The following is a 21237-nucleotide window of genomic DNA, read 5'->3' on the forward strand; positions in this document are numbered from 1 at the left end:
TGATGCAGATACCAAAGATGATTTCTTTCCTGCAGAACCTTAGACTTGTGTATTAAGTACGATTACCCAGCACTTGCATTAGTCTAACCTCAGTAATTCCAAAGCTTAGATGTATATTTTGGTATATTTCTGGGATATTAAAAAAAAAAATGTCGTTTAACTTCTTGTTTGTTTCAGTGTAATGCTCTTAAAGTCATAGCATGAAAATAACTGAACTGTCCTATTCTTAGTAGTTTGAAATAATAGTATTTTTGTATGTTTTGGGTGTGTCTATGTATGTATTAACATAACAGTTTTCACTGCCTAGGTGTTCATAATAAAAAAGAAAATGAAAAAGTTCTGAGTGTACATAATATTCAGTAATAAACTTCCACCAGGTTCAATTTGGATTGCATATTTGCGGATTACTGTTCCCAACGAGGATTTTGTTTTGTTTTAAAGAGACAGTGATCTTGTTTTCCTAAAGACTTCTCTCTCTCTCTCTCTCTATGTCTGTCTTTAAATATCTTAACTCTCCCTCCCCCTCTTTTTCTTTTCTTCCTTTTTTTTTTTTTTTTTTTTTTTAAATATTGATTCAGGGGTGTTTTTCCACTGTTGTCAAGGGAGAGTCATAAGGGGTATTGGCCCCTTGGCCTCCCGAAACTTTTTGTTTTATGTACTTAAGTTTAAAATGTGAGTTTGAGTTCTCTTTTGTGGAAACTTAAGATGTGGTGTAAATGATTCTTTCCAAAATCGTCCAGCAGCTTTAACGAGGCAGTGACAGTTTCTGAGTAGTTGGTTGGGCGTCCTTTTACGTTTCTCCTTAGATCCCCGTGCAGTCTGGGTGGCTGCTGCATAGCCTGCCCCAGAGTGCCTGCTTAGCCATTTCCCCTCTGATAGGGGCGTTTTGTAAGAATCTGCTGATAACTTGGAGTTCGGGGGACCTTGTTATCTGGGCCCCTGGGAAACACACGTTTTCTTGATTTCAAAAACCCAAAACACAAGCAACTTTACATTTTGGGGAATTAGCTGATGTGCCTCCCAGAGGCCTGAGGGAGGCGGTGGGGAATATGAGCGGTGCTGTCTCTTTAAAAGTGCCCTTTATATGATTCCCCCTCCTGGGGCCTCCTGCAGGGGCTGTAGGCTTGGGAGAGATTGCGTAGGTGACAGTGAATCGGAATGAAATGGTAGATTTTGTGTAGATGCATTTGTCTGCTGTAATTTTTATATATATATTAAACTTACTGTAACTGTACAGTTCGTTTCTGTTGTAAAACATCATTAAACCATTTTCCAAGTGTTTTCACATTGTTGGAGTTTCCTTGAAATTGTTGTGTTGGTGTTCTGGATGCTTCCCGCACAGAGGGTCACGGAAGCCTTCCAGTTTGTCTTTTCCGGCAGGAGCTCCCAGGAGCCCCAGGCCCCCTGAGCATCTCGGTTCCTAGCCCACGCCCACCCTGGGTCCTACTGTGCGTTTCCTCCTGTGCCCCTGGGGGGCGCTGTGACCAGCACACCTCTCCCTCCCCAGCCCTCAGGGTTTAGGGGGGGCCCTGATTCAAGTAGCAGTAGTCTCCTTCACACCCCCTGGGCTTTGTGTGACCAAACACACGGGCCCTTGACTAGTCCTGCAAGAAAACTCCAGAGCTCCCATTTCACTTGTTGACGGCAGACCTGGCATTGAACTTGACTTTTCCGCATTTACTGTTTACACTCTTGTGCCCCTCCAGCCTTCCCTGCCACATCCTGAACACCCACTCTCTGGGGTTCTCTGAAAGAGGCTAGTCCTGGACTTGTTGTCTGGTTCTCCTGTTGGAGAGCACACAGCTCGGCTTGGCTTAGCTCCCTCCGACTTAGGCTAGTTCACATTTAGTGTCATAATGCAACCTGTTGTCTGAGCATTTGACTCTTAAAGTGAATTCTCCCAGAGAGCAAACCTGAGCTTGTTGAAGAGCTTTCGGAGGCACTCCTGTCTAACTGGACTGAACCTGGCCCTGTGTGCCCCGCGGAGGAGGAGACGGCTGTTGTCTCCAAGGCGCTGGCCGTCCCCTGCAGGGCCCAGGGTGGGAAGGCAATACCGGCTCTTCTGTCCCCTGCTCCTGCCTCCAAGAGCTCCTCCTCTGTTACCATCCACCCCTTCTTGTATTTATAGCTTGCATGTAAGTTGGGGGCTTATTTTTAATAGAAATCCTCTGGTAGAGACAGTGGCACGCTCACTAGCATGGGAAAAACTTGAGAAAGCAAGACCCGTTTGTCAACCCTAAAGAACGGGGATAAAGTACTGATTAGATCATTACCCTGCAGTCCTTTTCTAACCCGCTTCCTGTTGGCATCCGCCAAGCTGAATCACCTACGAGGTGATGTGAATAACGTCTGCTCTTATTGTTGCCTTTTCTCCCAAAACTAGGGCTTGAAGTTGTAGGACATAAATCTGTAGTTAGACCTCACCTCAGTCATAGGTTCACAGAAATATCCAGGGCCAGGCCACCAAAATGCACGAGTTATTCACGGACAGAACAAGATCTACAGCTAACGGCCGTAACCGAACGCCCAGGCCCTGAGTCCCCTCCTTTGGAGCTATCCTCTTAGCCAAATGGATCATCTGCCCTTTTTGTACCTGCCACACCTGGGCTTCAGTGACTATTCTGTTTGTAAACGAGGAGCCTTGAGTTCTATTCCAGGAAGAAGAAAAATTGATCAGAATTATCCACATTGACTTTAGTGACATCAAAGTCATGACAGTTTTGAAAAATACTTTGGAAGCTTCCATTTTAATTTACGTACACACATAAAATGTTTTGGTTCCTCAATGCAAGTGAAATGCCATACTTCCTTGGTCCTAAAACACATCTTCATATTTTAACCCTTACGAAACAGGGCTGCATCTTACGATGGCTGTTTATGTTAAGAGTGGTTTTTTGTTTGTTTTGTACTTAAAAGTAAGTTGATAGCACATCTTCTACAATCAGTAACTTCCTGGGATGGAAGGAATACAGTTGTGCTTTGAAGGGAGGACTGCCAGACCCGAGGAAGGGCAGGGGCTGGGCGGCCCCAGGGCCGCCTCCCCTTGGCCCCTGCTTCGTTCCCCCAGCGTGTGCTCAGCTCTCGCCCAGCTGGCTGCTCTGTGTGGCTGTCTTGCCTGTGGTCCAGTAAGTGTCCTCACTCCCCCACCTAGGTCAGCTGCAGCGCCCACACCTCGTTGCTAGCTTTCCTCCCTGCCTCTTGATCAGATTCTTGACGGAACTGGGTCCAACTCCTATTTGCAAGCCAGCCATACGGGTCACGCGGCCTGTGGGTAACTCAGTGGACCTTGACTCGGTCTGAGGTATGAGGCTCACTCACTTTGACTAACAGATGAACCCAACCTCAGGTTTTAAAAAGCCCAGTGAGTAGAAGCCAAAGGAGTAGCAACCCAAAAGGGGCCGTCTGTTGTCTTGGAATCAAGGCAGCTAAAGCCATTCGCTGTCATTTTCCCATTCCATTGCCTGGTGACCAGGTCACCTAATTAGGGCCGGCAGGCGTCAGAGGCCTTCCTCGCACGAAACCTGCCCCGCTTCCCAGCCCCTTGCTGGACTGTCTGCACCCCTTCCCTGGCGGCTCCCCCTCCTGCCTGCCGCCCTGTGGGTCGTGATGCGACCTGCGGTGCTTTTTCCGTGGTGCAGCCCGAATCCAACGGCAAAATTTTAAGTCCTGAACGCTGTGGTGGCTCTTCTCTGTCCTCCCTGGTAGCTTGCAAAATGCTGGGCACAGAAACAGGTAGGTGCAGGGTAAATATTTGTTGAATGGCACTGCATTCCCCCGATGGGGCCCGGTTTCAAACCGAACGCCTTCTCCTTGTGAGGTGCTACATGTACGCCTCGCAGAGATTCCAGTCACTCCTGCTGGAATCCCAAACGCCCCAAGTCGGCCCCATATTAATTGGGAGCTTGACGAGTTGGGGCCTCTTTTACGGCCACCACATTTACAGACACCCTGACCTAAAGAGACCTCTGTCATGCTCCAGCCCTCCCCAAACCCTGCAGCCCGAGGGTTTGTGCTGTCGCATCAGCGGCCCATCGCAACTCCCGGACACCCTGTCGGCTGCCAGGGGCTGCTCCGTGGGCCCTCTCTGCCACGTGCCCGTCCTCCCCAAGCTGGCCACGGGGCTGGGAGCCCTGCACTCCGGCTGCTTCCCCGGGCCCTTCCCGCAGGTCCCGCCCAGGCCTGGCCCAGCCTGATGCCCGCTCGGCCCCGAGGCACGGCCACCAGCCCGGACGGCAGCACTCCCGGCCCTGGATGCACCTGTGCCCACCTGCCTGGCCCAAGGAACCATCGTGGCCTCTGGGAGTCAGCGGTTTCGGCCCATGGCAAGGGCACCAGATGGGTCGCCCCAGACCGAATCACCATTACCTGCCGGACTGCCGAAACAAAGCTCGCAGTAAAGCCTGTTTCACCAAAGCGTTTATTATGCAGAAAAGTAAGTAAGGCTTTAGCAAACCAGTATAAATTAAAACCAAGTGGGGCAGAGAGGGTCACACATGACACCTTACAGTACAGCACTGTTCCCGGAAGCCGGCTGAGGCGACCCCGCCACAGCCCTCGGGTGTCTGCAGGTCTGCGAGGGGCCGTGCCTCCTGGGGAGGCCTTCCCAGGGACGCTGTCTTTCACTCGGAGTGTGAGGTGAGCAAGTGCCTGGGAAGAGTGTGCTCTTGCCCCCTTCCCTCGCCCCCACTGTTCGCACTCTGCAACAGCCCTTACTACGTGCTTGAGGCCGGCCTGTTCACAACTCGCGTCCCTGGTGAGAGTGTGAGCTCCGTGAGGACAAGCACAGGCTTGTTCGTCGTCCGCTCCCCAGAGCGCCCAGCCCACAAACGCTAAGTTCTGTGAAGGAGAGCCCCTTCCTGTCTGCCCCGCACCCCCGCCCCGTGCTCTAGCTGAGCCTCCATCACCGCTCGCCTGCTCCCCTGCTTCAGCCGCCCGGGCCGGGGCTGTCACAGACCTGCACGGCTCTCCCCACCCCCACCCGCCCAGACCTTGCACGGGGAGGCACAACAGCCCCTTTGCCCCAGTGACAAGTGACCTTGAAATGAGGGCACAGGTTGACAACAGAAGCCAAATTTACAGCAGGAGCAAAGACACTGAAATACTGATGGAACAATGAAGACTAGTGGGATATGTGCTAACATTTGGGATTTCTCTGGGGACTTGACAAAACACGGACAGAACACGGCTGTGAGAGGAGGATGTACCCGTCTCCCAGGTAAGAGCCCGGGGCCTCCAGGAGAGGGGCCCGTCCACAGTCTCCAAGGAACCACAAGACCCCCAGAAGCCCCGAGAACGGGTGGCACTCACAAAGCACTCCTCGAGGACAGGGCCATAACCCTCCCCTCCAGAGTCCAGGGATGATGGTTTGGAGTTGGATATGACCAAATGTTAAAATGCAAAGCATCCAATTCATAAGAGGGAATACTTTGGTGGTGGAGAAATAGGAGTGAACTGGGTTATAAATGCTTTATCCTGAGTCTTTAACCATCTGGGCAGGTCTGGCCTGTGAAATGGTTGGTGAAGTGCCTGGGGCTGTTAGCGAGGAGGCAGGGTCTGCATGTGGAGGGCATCATAGGTGTCCTTGGTGGCAGTGCTGAGCCCCTGGGAAAGCAAATCAGAAAAGAAAAGTGGGTCAGGAACTCCGTGTGAGCCTACCCAGAGGTGACCAAGTGGAACGAGCCCCTCACGCCGCGGGTGCGGGCCTGGACCCAAGAGGGCTGCAGGAGAGATGCACTCTCTGCCCTGCTGGAGACGGCCCTGGAGCAATTCCTTTCCAGCTAAATTCTCCCCACATACTGAGCCCTACTGTGCGTGGGCCTAGAAGGCCTTCCGGTTGGACGCAAGAGGAAGGGGAGCACCCTCATCCCTGAACACTGAGCTGGGATCAGGTTTGCTCCAGAGAGTTTGCTGTCCTTGATACCTGGGCCTCCAGGAAGCCAGGACTTGTCACAGGGAGACGGTGGCTCCCTGACCTCAGCCCTCCTTCCCAGGTCACCCTACTACAGTTGTGTTCTTTGTCGGGGAGCAGACAAGCTGGTCTCAGTCCCACTGGAACATCTCTCCCTGGTCCAGAAGGCAGATCAAAGCAGCCACACACAGGAACATTCTGGGGGCCCTTTTGACATCATCCTGAACTCGGGCAAGCTGGGCAGCCTGACACGTTGGAGTCAGTCAAGCAAGCTGTGAAGAGCCCAGGGGAGCCAGAAGTAGCCAAATAAGAACCCACTGGAGATTATATTTTAGAGAAGTAGGCTGGGTATCCTTGGTTTGCATAATTTTTCACACTTATTTGCATACACCAGGCACCTGACTATAACAACATATCCTTTTTAAAGTTACTGTTTCTCTTGATTTTTTTGCCCTTCAATTTTCCCACCCATCCACCCATCTTATTAGGTCTGAGGATACAGGGCAGAGCAAGGCTTCTTGCAAGGGCCCCGAGCTGTGGAGGAAGAGGCAGGAAATTGCTTGTGCGGTGTCCTTTGCCTACATCAGCCCTCTGGGCAGTGGCTGCTGAGCTGTGGCCAGTGCCGGGGGCTCCCATGGTCTCCTGGTTGGAGCCAAGTCACGGTGCTTGGATGGCTGAATCCCAGGCATGCCCCAAGGCCTTCCTGGCAGAGGTGGCGCTGGGACCTGATTTGAGGCCTGGGGTTTTGGCCCTGCCCAGCTGATGGCAAGAGCTGGGTGCCACCAAGCAAGCAAAATGGGGGAGTCTAGACTTGCTCCTGATTAGCTGGCACCACGCAGGGAGGGAAGGCCCTCAGCACAGACCAGAGGCACCGCCTCAGCTCTCACCTGGTAAAGGCCATCGTGCCCCTTCCCTCGCCGACGCTGGTTCTGTGGGAAGGAGACAAAGGGGCAGAGAGTCAGACATTCGGCAGCGGCTCCTGCTCAAGGCCCCTACTCTCGAGGCCCCCAGAGAGTCGGAGGTGACCATCTCCCAGCCCGCACCCTCGCCCCTGGGAAAGAAGGGTCCTCAGGCCACTGGTCAGACCTCACTCCGCAGAGAAGGTGAGGACTGGCTTCGATGCGGCCCAGGATTGCTCTGCCCCACTCATATGCTCAGAGACCCCAGAGTCCTAGAATCCGGGCCGCATGGGAGCTGGCCATGTTGCCTGCCGCTTGGAATAAATGGGCCTCCCTGTCGCTCCTGGACTTCCTAGCTACTCCTCAATGCTCACCGGGAATGGCAACCACATAGTGGTAGCAGCTCTGGCTACAGAGTCCACGCACATCTGGGCTCCCCTATTTACTAGCTGAGCGACCTTGGGCAAGTCACTTCACCTCCTGTGCCTTGCAGGGCACACATTTCTCACTGGGTTATTGTGGGGATGACGTGAGACCACCTACCCAGCAAAGCACGGACCAGGCCTGCTTTGGGGACACGTGACCTACGCGGCCCCTGCCCAGGAGGGGTCAACGCTCTGCTCTCACCATTTGGAAATTCTTAATCTCTTAGAAACAAGGGGCCCTGCATTTCCATTTTGCCCCGGAGTCCTAACACAGCATGGCACACGGTAAGCACTCAGTAATTACTGATGGTGACAGATTCGACTGGGTTTTTACAAAGCTTAGTGCATCTTAGAATCTAGACTTGGTTCCTGAAAGAACATCACCTTTCCTCACTGCCTTAGGTGCTGTCAAGTGGGAAAGAGCTGGGTTACCCTTTGCCCCTGGCAGCTACCACAGGGCCTTCTGTCAGTGATACAAGGAACGACTGCAAATGGACGGGACGGAGGCCTATACAGCGGGCACATCTAGAAGGTGAGGAGGGCCTCCCTGGGAGCATCCCCACCCTGACCCAATCCTTGGGAATCAGCACTCACCTCGCCTTTTATCCCAATCTCACTGTAGGCCTCCGCCATCTTGTCTTTCTGCAGCGCCTGGAAAAGCAGAGGGCGTGGGACACAGAGTTTACTAACTAATGCAGAAAACAGTGGGCTTCCACACAAGAGGAAGCCTCTCGACTTCCTAGCTGGCAGGGAGCTCCCACAGTCAAAGCTCCAGTCCTTATTTCACAGAAGCATCTCTGCCCACAACCAGCTCCAGCCTTACCCTTCTCCTCCTCAGCCCTTTGGAACATTCTCTGAGCTGCCAGCCCTGTGCACTGAGCTGAGAAGCTCAAGTTAGGTTGGAAGATAAAATGTGGAATTCTAGCCGAAGCACATGAATGTGGACAATGCAAGGGCTCACCCGGAGTCCCCAGAACCACATATTTGAGCAACTTGTCTCTTTATAGGGCCAACGCCATGGGCTGTGGATCGGCCAATTGCAGGAAGGAAGAAGAGGTGGCTCTCCTCACAGGAGGTTACCACCTGCAACGGTCCCCTTCAGAGCAGCCCCAGATCAACAGTCTGAAAACCACAATCAGATCCGCACCCAGGTGGTGAGGCTGACCTCCCAGGGGCTTGCCACCCGACTCTCGCCCAGCCTGACCTTGCTGTCCGCCAGCGCCATCTACAGGGAACGCCGACAGCGGACCCGGGGACCGAGGAGGGGGAAGGCAAGCGAAGGGGCTGTCCTCGGAACAGCCGGCCAGCAGCCCACCGCTGCACGCAGCAAGCCCGCGAGCCAAGTGGTGCAGGAAGGTGAAGGTCAAGTCAGGCAAAGACTCGGGGCACGGAGCAATGCCTTCACCCCAAGCCCAGCTCCAGCTTCCCAAGGGACCACGTGCCCCCTCCCGTACTCACGTTGTACACGACTTCCGGAGGATTCCTCTTCCTCTGCTGGGAAAGACGAGGGGCAGGTGAGAGGTGGAGAAACGGGGCTCCAGGCCAGGAGGGTTGTAGCACCCTCCCCCCCGCCCCCCCCCCCCCCCCCCGGGCCCCCCCCCTGCCCCCCCCCCCCCCCCCCGCCCTCACAGCTCTACTGCGGCTCCTACTCCTTAGTGCACACGGGCACACTCCCTGGCACACTGGTCTCAGCCCCGCAGGGCCTCCTCAGCCCAGCCTTGCCCGGGGCAGGCCTCGGGGTAGCCGGTCGTGTCCCCTGGCAGATACAGGGCCACATGGAAAGCTTACCAATGGCGTTTCTGGCTGAAAATGAAAGGTACCGAGTACCTGCACTTAGAGCAGGGCCAGCCACTGCCCAGCAGGCCCTAGTGACCCCTCCGTCCCCACCCCTCTTCACCCCTCCTAGTCCAAGTAAGAAGAGGAGAGCAGAGCTGAGGCTGGAGGGCGGGGGGCCAAGGAAACATGCCCAGCACAGGGCTCAGTGTGGAGGGGGGCTGGGGGCAGGTGTGCCCAGAAACATCAAGGGCCACTGGGCACTGCCAGGCAGCACTGCCCTAAAACCTGGGCAGCCTGGGCCTTTGGGCTGGACCCTGCCCTTTTTTTTTTTTTTTTTTTAAGATTTTATTTATTTATTTGAGAGAGATGGAAAGAGCACGAGCGGGGCGGGGGGGAGGAGCAGAGGGAGAGGGACAAGCAGACTTCCTGCTGACTGGGAGCCCAAAGAGGGGCTCCATCCCGGCACCCTGAGATCATGACCTGAACCAAAGTCAGACGCTTAACTGCCTGAGCCAGCCAGGCGCCCCTGAACCCTGTTTATGAGAGGACCCTGCCCTGGCCTCCTCCAGCCTCCTCTCCCCCCAGGCTGTGGAGTTTACAGCCAAGAGAACAGAGCCACTAGGAGCCCGGAGCCGGACCATGCTCCAAGGGGTACCTGGGACCCAGAATTCCCTGTCCAAGGGCCTTGGGCCCTTCCTGTATGGACCTCTTCACCAGATATGTCCTTTGGGGGAGCAGACAGCCCCACTGCATGTGCATCTCAGGGTGGCCAAGCAGTTTAAGGGGAGATGGGTAGAGCTTGGTCGCAAGGGCCAGAGTGCCACATTCATGTGTGGGAGGTCCCTTGCGATGCAGAATGGAGCCCAGGGGGAAGGAAGAGAAGGGGATGGAAGCAATGGGGGCTCCGACTGTCCTCAGGCCCCAGGTCCCTTGCGTGTCAGGACGGAGTGTGCTGGTGGAGTGCGCGTGAGCTAGCTCTGAGGAGCTGTCTCCTGGCTGTCCTGCTGAGCACACCCACACTCACACACACATCACCCACACTCACACACACAGGCAGAGACGGATACCCTACCTGTTTTCCTCCCATCTCAGGGTCCAGGCCTCGTCTCTTATCCAAAACCTCATACTCCTCTCTTCCTCTTAGATTGAGCTCCTAAAACAGGACAGCGTCAGAGAGGGCTGGGAGGACAGGAGGACTGGGCCAGCTGGACTGGGAGCCCCCTCTGGGTGGTGGCTCTCAAGGAAAGGAGCAGGGACTGGGGTTAGAGTGAAAACTGGTCCATGTTGGTAGAGCATCCCAGAGAACATGCATTACCATGACTGTGTGTGTGTGTGTGTGTGTGTGTGTGTGTAAATAGATCCGGCCCAAGTCCCATTGCACAGGGAGAGTGAAATCTCTTCCCTGCTGCCCTGCAGGCCGACTGAAACCCCTCCCACCCGCAGCGGGGCCCCTGCCAAGTGCGGGCTGGCGGGGCTCACCGGCCAGGGCACGCTCGCAGCGCCCCCGCGCGGCCGGGACAATCACGGGCCCCGTGTGCGCGCCAGAAAACGAAGCCCTGGGAACGTCCCGTTCGACAACGGGCGGCGGGGTGCCTGCAGCCGGGACCCTGCCGCCGGCCCCTCGGCGGGCTGCGGGAGGGCAGACTTACGTTGTAGAGCTGGTTGGCGCCCTGCCGGTCCTGCGGGGCGGCCGCGCTCCTGCCGAACTGGAAGAGAGGGTGGCGCGGTGAGAGCCCCGCTCCCCCGCCTGTGCGCTGGGCCCGTGCGGTCCCCCCGCGCCGACCCCCCACCCCGGGCGGCCACTCCGAAGGGGACGGTGGCTGCACAAGGTCCCAGCTCCTGTCGTGACCTCGCGCGTCACTGCGTCGCACTAGCTTAGTGTCCTGCAGGACCTGCCCGAGGCGCACACAGCCTCGCTCTTGGCGCTCTTCTCTCCGCGGGAGCCGAGAGAAACGGCAGGATCTTACAGGTGCACAGCATTGGAAACCACCTGAGAGATCATCTAGGACAGCTCTGTTCAAACTTTTAAAAAGGAAATCAGTAAATAAGACAGTTTCACACATGAAATCTTTTGCCTAAGTCTACCATCCAAAAGAGCAATAGGTGGGAGGACTGAAGTGATAACAAGGACGGAGCCTCCTTCCACCCTCTGCTGGCACCGCCGCCACCCCCGGCCCCAGCCCTTGCAAGAAATCCAGACTCCGTGAGGCACCAGCTGAAAACCCATGCTCTGGGCCCACCCTCACGTGCACTGATAGGGACCCTGAAGTTTCCGGAGACAGGCTGGTTCCATCTCAGTCAGCAGCGGGACAGCAGAGCCTGGGAAGACACCACAGGTCCCCCGCCTCCCGCTCTTAGTTGCCTGCAGCTTAAGCTCCTTTCCGGCCAGCGGTAGCCCTGCCCTGGGATGCTGTGATGTTTGCTCATCTGTATGGCTCCTCCGGAGGACACCCAGCATCACAATCTCCCTCCCACTCTGCAGGGCTCCGTCAGACACCACCCCGCTGCCCAAGGTGCGTGCTTGGCTGGCCCCTGCTCTGCCAGGGACACCAGGCTCCAGGCACCACCCATGCTTGAGACTTTCCAAGACTAAGGCCCTTCTGAACATCCACCAAGTAGGGGAGCCCGTGCCTTCTCCCCAAGGCCCATGGCACCCACCTTTGCTCTCAGGAACAGGGCAGTGATAACGACGCCATAGAGGAAGAGGATCCCGTCCAGCAGGTAGCACAGTTTGGGATCCAGCAGGCCAAAGCTCTGTGCCCCTGTGCCAAGAGATGACACCAATCAGCCAGGCCCAGGGTGACAGAACATGGCCCCCCCATCCCAGGGTGGCCGCATGACTGACTGGTCCAGGAGATCATGACAAGGGGGGCTGGATCCATTCCCCACACCCCATCTGACCACAACTTCCCTCCCATACCCTTGGACCAGCTCTGGGGAAAACCTGCCCTCCCCCAGCAGCCTGACATGACACTTGGTGGAGCCACAGATCCTAGGAAGACCGGAAGGAAGCAGAAACTAGGTGGGAAGGTGAAGCTGTCCAGTGGACACAGGACTGCTGCCTCAGGCCCACTGAGCCCAGCTGTGTGTGAACTCCCATATGAACCACGCATTCTGGAAGTCTCTGTAATAAAATACCTGTGTCTGGATGAATGGCACCACCTGAATTAGGGCATGTAGCTCCCTAAGGCCTCCTCGCAGGGAGAGAACAGGATTGAGGTTTGAATGAGATCAGTAATTGGGACTGTGAGAATTTGGGTTAACTCTCCCTTCCTGACTCCCAGTTTCTGCAGTGCCAGGCGCTGAGCAGCGTCTCCCACTCAGGGCAGCGGGGCGTGGGGCTGGGCTTCCCTCCCCGGGGCCCCAAGGGGTCTCATGAGCAATAGACAAAGGTACAGTTGGGAAGCCCCCTCCCAGCTGGAAACTGGCAATCTCCCTGCTCACCGGTCCCAGCTCCGTGGCCGCAGCTTCATCTGTCCTTGTCCCCCTCCCTCCCCTCCCCCCCCCCCCACTTACAATTCCCGGGACACACCTTGCTCTTCCAGACTCTGCCTCTGTGCCTTTGCATGCACTGTTCCCTCTACATATTCTCTCCCTGCAACCCTGCCATCTGGTAAAGTCTGATGCATCCTACAAAATGTAGCTCAGAACTCTGTCTAGCCTGTTCCACCCCAAATTGCAGGTGAACCCCTAGTCCTCATGCCATATTACCCCTTGTCAAACTAGCAATGCACATTTAGCCGGCACTGGCATTTTCGAACAACGGGATTGGGGAAGGAGGTATGGTAAATATTCTGGTTAAATAAAAACATTTTTATATGAAAGCTCACTGCACTGCGAGGGAGAAGACATGGATATTAGACTGTACTCCCTACTAGGTATGTGTGCAGCAACTCAGCCTGTATAACAGGCCTAGCACCTGCCTCCACCCCTGCGCAGGAATGCCGCGCCGCCCACAGTGCTTCTCCCGAGGCCAGAGTGCCCCCTGGTGGCCACCTGCAGCCCCCTATGGGGCTGTGGGAGTGGATGCCAGGCGCTTGCGCCCTGTCTTAACCTTACCAGTGGGTTGACCTGGGGCAGGGTATTCACCCTCTTTCAGCTGCCTCTTCCATTCAACAGGGTGAGAAATAACATTTCTTCGGTGTTTACTATGTGCCAGACACCCCTTTAATGCAATAACTTATCCGATCCTCCCAACAGCCCCGCATAGAAACACAGAGAACTTCAGCTTAGCCAGCAGCAAGCGAGAGGTTGCCCCAGGACGGTGCCAGGCAGTGAGCCCCCCCCGCTTCACTCTCCTGCCCTGGGCCAGGCTCTGCCCACCCTTGGCCAGGAGCAGCGTTTGGGCGTCTCCCCCGCGCTATGCGAGCAGGTGATTCCAAGCTATCCTGGGGTTCCGATTCTAACACCCCTGAATCCCAATCTCAAACCTTTGACTCCCACCCTGATTCAGGACCCCTTAGGCCCGGGGCGGCTGATCTCTTTGTAAGCTTCCCACAGGCCCTGCTCAGAAACTGCTGATGACCCCGTCACTTGGAGCAAATCCAAACTCATCAAGCTGGGCTCCGGCCCGACCCACCAGCCCAGACCCAGCTCCCCCACGCCTTCCCGGCACCTCCTCTCCTGCTCCTCCTTGAGCGCCCTGGAACTTTCCTACCCACCTTGAGCTCGCTCCTCTCCCAGCCTGCCATTGCTAGCACATTCCCTCCACTCAGCAGGAGACTCCTATCCCCCCACCTTCGCCCCTGGGGATTCAATGGCTGATTTGCCCCCCACAAAGCACCACACACACATAATTCATCAGGTTCTCAGGGTCCCCTCCTCCTAGGCTGTAAGCGCTAGAGACCAATGGCTGCATTTTTTGCCTTTTCCCTTCACGTTCAACAGCAGGGCACGGGGGTGCAGGGGAGACGTTCATTAGATATTGTGTGGTTTTCAGGGAGGATGCTGGGGCCAAAGTTGGCCTGCACTGACCACAGGTAAGGGTCTGAAGCCCTCTAGGAGGTAAGCCATCCCCCAGCAAAGGCCACCAACGCTGGGGTGATTTTTTTCTTTTAGGACTGGAGAGGAGGTGTCAGCGGCGATTTATTGGGGTGGTTGAGATTCAGGAAAGGGGCTGGGAGAAAATCGCTCAGCTGCCTGTCACATAAAATGAGGACAGAAAAATTACTGGACAGTAAATTTAGAACAAATGAGAAGAAATATTTCTTCCCGTTGTGCAGAGCCAGCACGGGGGGGAGGGGAATTGGTCGCCTCCCCCAGAGATAAGTAACAGGGACAGGTTTTCTTTCTTTCTTTTTAAAGAGCAGCATGATTTTATGGCCCATGACAAGTATGCTGTGTGTGGTTTGGCCAAGGAGAGGATATTAACCGCAACATGTTTCCCGGGGTAGGGAATCCTCCCTCCACCTGGTCCAGCTGGGCTTGTGCTGGGAGCGAGGGGCCTGAGGAAGGCGGTGATAGCACGGAAAGTTCCACGAGAGGACCCAGGGCCTAATTCAATTAGGTAACTGATTAACTATTTCTTGGGCATCTGCTCAATGCCAGGGAAGGCTGAAATAGAAGGAGCCCTGGATCGGGTGTCAGGTGGATTCTAGCCCTTCCCTTGCCACTAAGTAGCTGTGTGGTCTTGGACAAGTCACCTCACCTCTCTGGGCCTGTTTCTTCATCTGTAAAATGGTTGGTAATCAGATCTACTTTAAGGATGTAGTGAAAATAAAGTGAAAAAAATGTATTGGTAGATGTTTTTGTAAATTTCTTCCATAAGAACAGCGATGTCGAACAGGTGGGTAAGGTCTTCTGAGTCCCTGCCCTCATGGGGCTAAGGCCACAGCTTACACTGGGTCCAGAGGCTTCCCTCGAACAGCAGATACTTTTCCAGGATGCCAACTCAAAGGCATGAGGCAGAGACACTCGCTCCCTGGTTCCAGCTTCTTCCTTGCACCCTCGTCCCCAAGGCAGAGACCTGTTTGCGTCCTTCCCCGAGCCACTTGCACACCTTCTCGTATCCCCATCAGCTTCAGTCCCGAAGGGAGGTGGGTATTTCACACGCTGGATGGTGGCTGTTTTCTCTCAGAGTTCCCGTCCTCAGCCCCAGTCCACAGCACCCAAGAGAACCCAGGATCTGAGCAAGTGTCCAGAAACTGACTGAGGGTCTCCCTCAGACTCTCAGTCCCGGCTGCCCAGCCCCGTCTGCCCCCCGGCTTCTCACTGACGAGGTCTGGGCTGGAGCCTGGGCCAGGGCATGGCCGGGGTGGAGACAGCGTGAGCACACAGGGGCAGCCTCGCACACACGTCCCCTACAACTAAGACAAATCTCACAGCCAGACGGACGTGCAGAACGAAAGTAAGTGTCAGTCCTCAGACACTGTAATTTCTGTGAACTTCCCAACTCAACTGCCTTAAGCCTCGGTTCCCTCATCTGTAAACTGGACACACTACTCTGTGTCTCACTAGGTGGCAGTGAGGATTATCTATTGCAGGTGCCCAACCAGGCGTGTCATAAGTGCTCCAGGTCAGCTGTTGTCGCCATAATTGTTTTTTCCCCCCAAATCACCACCAACACTTTTTTTGAGGAAGAAAAGGTCAAATTGTGTCAAGACCTTTTCAACTGGGTAGGACGAGAGACACTGATGTGTGTAACTTCTGGGTATTCACAGCTGCACAGCTAACCAGATCCTGCCCTCCCCATTAAACCAACGGGCATTTGATGAGGGGGATGCATTCTGAGCAGTCACATGATTTCCCATTTAGAAAATGCTGCCTTCATATCAGAGAAGTTGTGCTGAGGAGAACAAAGCAACCTAACAATAGCTTCCCAGCGCAGGCCTAGATGTGACGGTCGCCAGGCGGAAGGGGACAGGTCCTGTTCGTAAAGCAGGAGCGCTGGGGTAGGATCTGACCCCCTGAGCCTTTTTTCATCCAACCTGGACCTCCACTGGCCATTCTCTGGGCCCCTGCCCAAGGCACACTCAGCAAATCTGGAAAATAAGGGGATTCGGCCCCAATTTCCATCCCCACCCCACCCCACCTCACCCAGGTCTAACAGGGGACCCATCGTCGCACCACACCCTTGCGTCTGGACGGACGTCTGGCAAATATGGAAACTGAAGTCCAGGTGGGCTGGAGCACAGAGAGGTATTACGTCAGGCAAGCTCCCAGACGATCAGCCTTACGCATGGGGGCCAGTCTGATGGTGGACAGCGGTATTTTAGGTGATTCCAGTTATCCCAGGGCAAAACACCACCCCGAAGACACCTGACAGAAAAGCAAGCTAAAGCCTCGGAAGAGCTGGCCTTGCTCACTCACGTACTCCCAGTCCTGGATACAAGATTAGAACACTGGGGAACAAACGGGGGAGCCTGGCCTGCAGCCTGGCCTTGTCCACAGCCATGAGGACACTGCCCGGCATGCTTATGGCAAGCCCCATCACAAACACGATATAGCTCAGGACGGCCAGGGCCCGGTTGAAGTGGGAACCTGGGCTCTGGTCCCTTCCCGGGCCCTGCATCACACTGGGAGGTGCCAGGCAGGCATTGATCAAATGGGCCAGTGGGCTACCATCCCAGAAGAAAGCCGCATCTCCCGGCAAGGGAGGGAGAAGGCAGAGAATCCCAGCGGCCCCTCCTCCTCGAAAATCTTCTCAGTGGAGCTCAGCACACGGCTGGACTTGGCCTCCCGTCCCACAAACAAGACCCTGGGACTCATGGAGAGGACCTGTGGTGGGCGGCCAACATGTGGGGCAGTGTCGGTCATCATCCACGGGAGTTCTCCTCTTCAGAGGGGCCTTCGTTTCATCCTCGTCAGAAACCTGCTTGATCTCACCTGGAAGGAAAACCTTCTTTATGCTGCCCCTGGTCACAGTGGCCAGGGCGTTGGCCGTCACGGAGTCCTGAGTCCTGGCAGGGTGAGGAAGCTCAGCAGACCCCTCGGTCCCAGCGGATCATGATCCACCTGGATGAACAGCCTTCCGTAGGGTGGCGTCTAGTGCTCACGCCCAGTGTGACGAAAAGCACCTCCCCGACAAGCGCCCGCGAGCCACGTGCAGTGAGTGGATGATGTATCCTGAGCCCTGGCCCCAAGCCCCCACCCCTCCGGCCTCCCACTGCTTCACTGGGAGCTCAGGGAGCAGCTTCCTGCTCTAAAGCCCCCACCCCACCCCGTGGTGCCACCCTGGTTTTTCCGTGACGCATAATAAGCCGGAGCCTGCCTGCCTGCCAAGTAGCGGGGTACCTGGAACAGGCCATGTGAGACGCCCAGAGGAGACTCCATGGCAACCGGAGATGGATCAGAGTCTCTACCCCTACAGCTCACTGCATCGAAAAATGTTACAAGTCTCATTAGTGAGAGTAAGCCCAGTCGTCTCTATACACCCTGTTGTCTCTACAAAAGCCCTGAGTTCAGGAAGTTTCCTGGCACTGACCATTCACAGGAATATTCGGCGGGGGGGGCCCAGAGGGCAGCCTGGGGGAAGCACTTGTTTACAGAGTCTAATTTCTTTGAATGAGGTGTGTTTGAATTGTACTGTTTGTCTCCTGGCCAGACCACAAGCTTCTGAGAACAGGGAAAGCAGGTCTCATCCACCTGGTCTGGCCACGAGGAAGCTGCGTACACCGGGGGCCGGCCAACCTCGAGCCAGCCCCCACCCCCCGAATCAGCCCCCGCCCCCCGCACACGATCCTTACCAACTGGTAAGGATCCCTTGCACTTGAACCCCATTTGTACTTTTAAAATTACTTCCTGTGCCTGATCGAGCTCGATTCTGTGAGAGTCCAGAAGGTAGGCAAGGCTCTATTATTGGGTCCAACACAACTCAGGTATAAACCGAGACCAGAGGAGAAAAGTAACTGGCTTGAGGACAGCTGTAGGCTAGGGGCAGCACTGGGGGGCATTCCTGGGCCTCCTGACTCCGGGGACTATTCTTGCCTCTCTGCCTCGGGGGCCCCTCACCTGTGGGTGCAGGACACAGAGTGTTCACCTAGCCCTGAACTCACAGCCCTCACTGTTTGCCGGGTTTTAACAGGTAGTCCCGGCAGCTTATGGGCTTTTCATGTCTGGTGTCCTCTCCGGAGGAAGCCCTGGAAAGCACAATGATACATTTTGGTTTCACTTGCTTATTTCTGTTCCTCACGAGGCCACGTGAGAAGAGAAAGACATAGGCCTTAGAGCCAAAAAGACTAAGATTCGAGTTCTGAATCTGCCTCCTCCTGGCTCTGTGTTTAGGGACTGCTTTCTTAACCTCTCTGAATTTCAGTTCCCCCATCTGCAAAAGGGCTTTAATGAGACTGACTCCAGCGGGTAGTTATGCAGATGCCTGCAGATAACGGGGCGCGGGGGGGTGCCCTGCCCAGTGGCAGGCCCTGAGCTGAGGTCGCAGGTGGCCTTCTCTGCCACCACAATGGCCTTGTTAGGTCCAAGCAGCAGCAGGAGTGGACCAGGGCTCCCCGCCCCTCACTCTTGCCAAGGTGGGGGGACGGAACCTGGTCGGCTCCCCAGCTCAACATGGAGATGCCCACCTTTCAGGTGTATGAGGATAAAATCAGTTAATGAAGATTCATGAAGTACCTCTTGACTTCAGGAAAGGGTAACAACGTAACTCACATCTGACCCAGTGTACAGAGTAGAGAACTCTTCGCCCTTGCATTATCTGATTAAATCCTCAAAACAACTTTTTTTTTTTAAGATTTTATTTATTTATTTGACAGAGAGAGAGAGAGAGAGATCACAAGTAGGCAGGCGGGGAGGCAGAGGGAGAGGGAGAAGCAGGCTCCCTGCTGAGCACGGAGCCCGATGCGGGGCTCGATCCCAGGACCCTGGGATCATGAGCTGAGCTGAAGGCAGACGCTTAACCGACTGAGCCACCCAGGCGCCCCCTCAAAACAACTGTTTATGACATGGGCAGAATTACTACCGATTCTATTTTGCAGACAAGGGAACTGAAGCTCAGAAGGGTCACTCAGCAGGAAAGTTCCCAAGCGCATCTGACGCTAATCCCCTTGTCTTTCCACTTTATCCTGGTGCTTCTGGAGTTCATGTTCTCCAGAGAGCCTCCCACCTTCTGTAGGCATTTCTTCTCTGATACCTTCAGCCTCTGCTTGAATACCCTGGGTGACAGGGAACTCACCACTCATCAATCACTGGTGGAGAGTTCTCATTTTCAGCGTTGTTAAAAAAACAGCTATGGGGGGCGCCTGGGTGGCTCAGTTGGTTAAGCGACTGCCTTCGGCTCAGGTCATGATCCTGGAGTCCTAGGATCGAGTCCCACATCAGGCTCCCAGCTCAGCGGGGAGCCTGCTTCTCCCTCTGACCTTCTCCCCTCTCATGCTGTTTCGCTCTCTCTCGCTCTCTAATACATAAATAAATAAAATCTTAAAAAAAAAAAAAATAGCTATGGGGGCACCTGGGTGGCTCAGCGGTTCAGTGTCTGCCTTTGGCTCAGGTCGTGATCCCAGGGTCCTGGGATCGAGCCCCGCATCAGGCTCCCTGCTCAGTGGAGAGCCCGCTTCTCCCTCTCCCTCTGCTGTTCCCCCTGCTTGTGCTCTCTCTGTGTCTGTCTCTCTCTCTGTCAAATAAATAAATAAAATCTTAAAAAAAAAAACCCCAAAAACAAAACAGCTTTGGTCCTAGTTCTGCCTTCAGAAGCACAAAGAACACAGATTCTCCCACTCCTATAAGGCAGCCTTTAAAAATCTCACCTGTATCCAGCTGGTCTCCCCCTTAATAGGAAACAGGCATCACAGCAAGAGCCAATCCTTCGGAGGTAGAGGACTTGAGTAGGAGCCTTGGCTCTGGCACTTAACCCTCTGTGGAAGCGTTCCATAGCTCCCTCACAGGGTAAGCTCTCAGTACACAGGCGCTCACGACATCCATATTCATCACAAAGACCACAGTTCAGGTAGGACCAGCCGGACTCCGAGCCGCCTGACCACCCTTTGCAGCCCTAACCTTGAGCCCCCGGGGCTCCGGCGGCCCCGCCCCACCCCCAGGCTCAGACCGAAATGAGGATGACAGTGCAGGCTGAGAGTTTAGAAAACAGGAAGTCCTGTGTGTTCAGGAAGGCAGTGGTAACAGTTTTGGGGTGCCTGTGCTGGGGCTGATGCCCAGCTCATGGACCACAGCACCGGGGCACCCAGACCTCCCCTGCGAGGGGGTTTGCTCCCTCGCATGAAACAACTAGCTTTCACTGCAGCAGGAAAGACAGACACACCGGGTAATGATGATAACCACCAACTGAAGCAGATGTGAGTTTTCTCATTCAGTCCTTACAGGGACAGTGACTTTGCAGCTGGGGAAACTGAGGCTCAGAGAGGTTCACAACATGCCAAAGGTCTAGAGCCAGGGTTGAGCTCAGGCCTGTATAGAGCTGTAGTCCAGACACCATCTGGTCCAGAATCCTAGCCACCATTTGGACCACTTACGGACCTTGAGCCACCTCCTGGTCCTCAGGGCTGGGGCAGAGGGGTTCCTTCCAAGGCTGCGAATGGAGTCCTTCCTTCTCTGAGGGTCACACCCCATTAGCAGGTGTGTCTCTGACCCCACACTTGGCCTTCTTTCTTTGAGGGGGCAGGACGCTGAGAGGCCTACAGGATTAACAGGGACAGATGGCCCGTCACCATATGTGAGATCACGCGGGCCAATCCTGTGGAGGGTGACCCACCTGGAGACAGCCTTGACCTGCAGAATGGGTTTACATAACATGTTGGTACCACGTAATTTCTTGCTACTCACTTTAATCTGGCACAGTCTCCTCAGCGCCCCCCGCCGCCTCAAATGTTGGATTTCAAGTGCTCATGTTTCACTGTGAAGTAAATATCCAGTCCTAACTACCTACAGATTTTATAATCCCATAGACAAGGATTCCAAGGCAAAGGGGAATAAAGGGAGTTGTTGGATTTCTTAGAAGTAACAGGATTCTGGGAGAATATTTCCCTGCTCGTATTACTACTTCCATGGCATTTGTTATGATTCGTGCAATAGTTTTTAAAATTTACCTACGATCACTTTTCTTTTTATTTTCAAGTAAATCAACTCATTGTGAAAGTGCAAGAAAGTACAAGATAATCAGAATCACCCATAATACCACATTCAAACACAGCCACTCTTCACCTGATGGCAGATTGCCTTCCAAGGTGTTCGTTATTTATAAATTATAATTATTCTACATAAAAATTTTTTCCCTGAAAAAAACTCTATTTTTTCCTGTTAGTATTATATTATAATTTAACATTAT

The 21237-nt window shown here is 54.7% G+C and overlaps 1 protein-coding gene across 6 annotated transcripts in view; it reads right to left on the reverse strand.

Annotated features, from left to right (window-relative positions):
- Positions 1 to 4405: 4405 nt before the first annotated feature.
- The window catches only part of CD247 (CD247 molecule), a 71334-nt gene continuing 54502 nt past the window's right edge, over positions 4406 to 21237 (reverse strand). For 2 of the 6 annotated variants that reach the window (XM_032389468.1, XM_032389467.1), the window contains exons 2-7: positions 10658 to 11770; positions 10081 to 10161; positions 8691 to 8726; positions 7827 to 7883; positions 6796 to 6837; positions 4406 to 5601 (exon numbers count right to left, since the gene is read on the reverse strand). In XM_032389468.1, coding sequence (XP_032245359.1) covers positions 5536 to 5601; positions 6796 to 6837; positions 7827 to 7883; positions 8691 to 8726; positions 10081 to 10161; positions 10658 to 11071 — 696 coding nt within the window. In that variant the 5' untranslated portion in view covers positions 11072 to 11770 and the 3' untranslated portion in view covers positions 4406 to 5535. Of the gene's footprint in view, positions 5602 to 6795; positions 6838 to 7826; positions 7884 to 8690; positions 8727 to 10080; positions 10162 to 10657; positions 11771 to 19702; positions 19938 to 21237 lie in introns of those variants that run through there. The other 4 variants (XM_032389472.1, XM_032389471.1, XM_032389469.1 and 1 more) reach the window with 4 other exon arrangements.

Source organism: Phoca vitulina, unplaced genomic scaffold, assembly GCF_004348235.1.
Source record: "Phoca vitulina isolate PV1807 unplaced genomic scaffold, GSC_HSeal_1.0 scaffold54, whole genome shotgun sequence".
NCBI classification, from domain to species: Eukaryota; Metazoa; Chordata; class Mammalia; order Carnivora; family Phocidae; genus Phoca; species Phoca vitulina.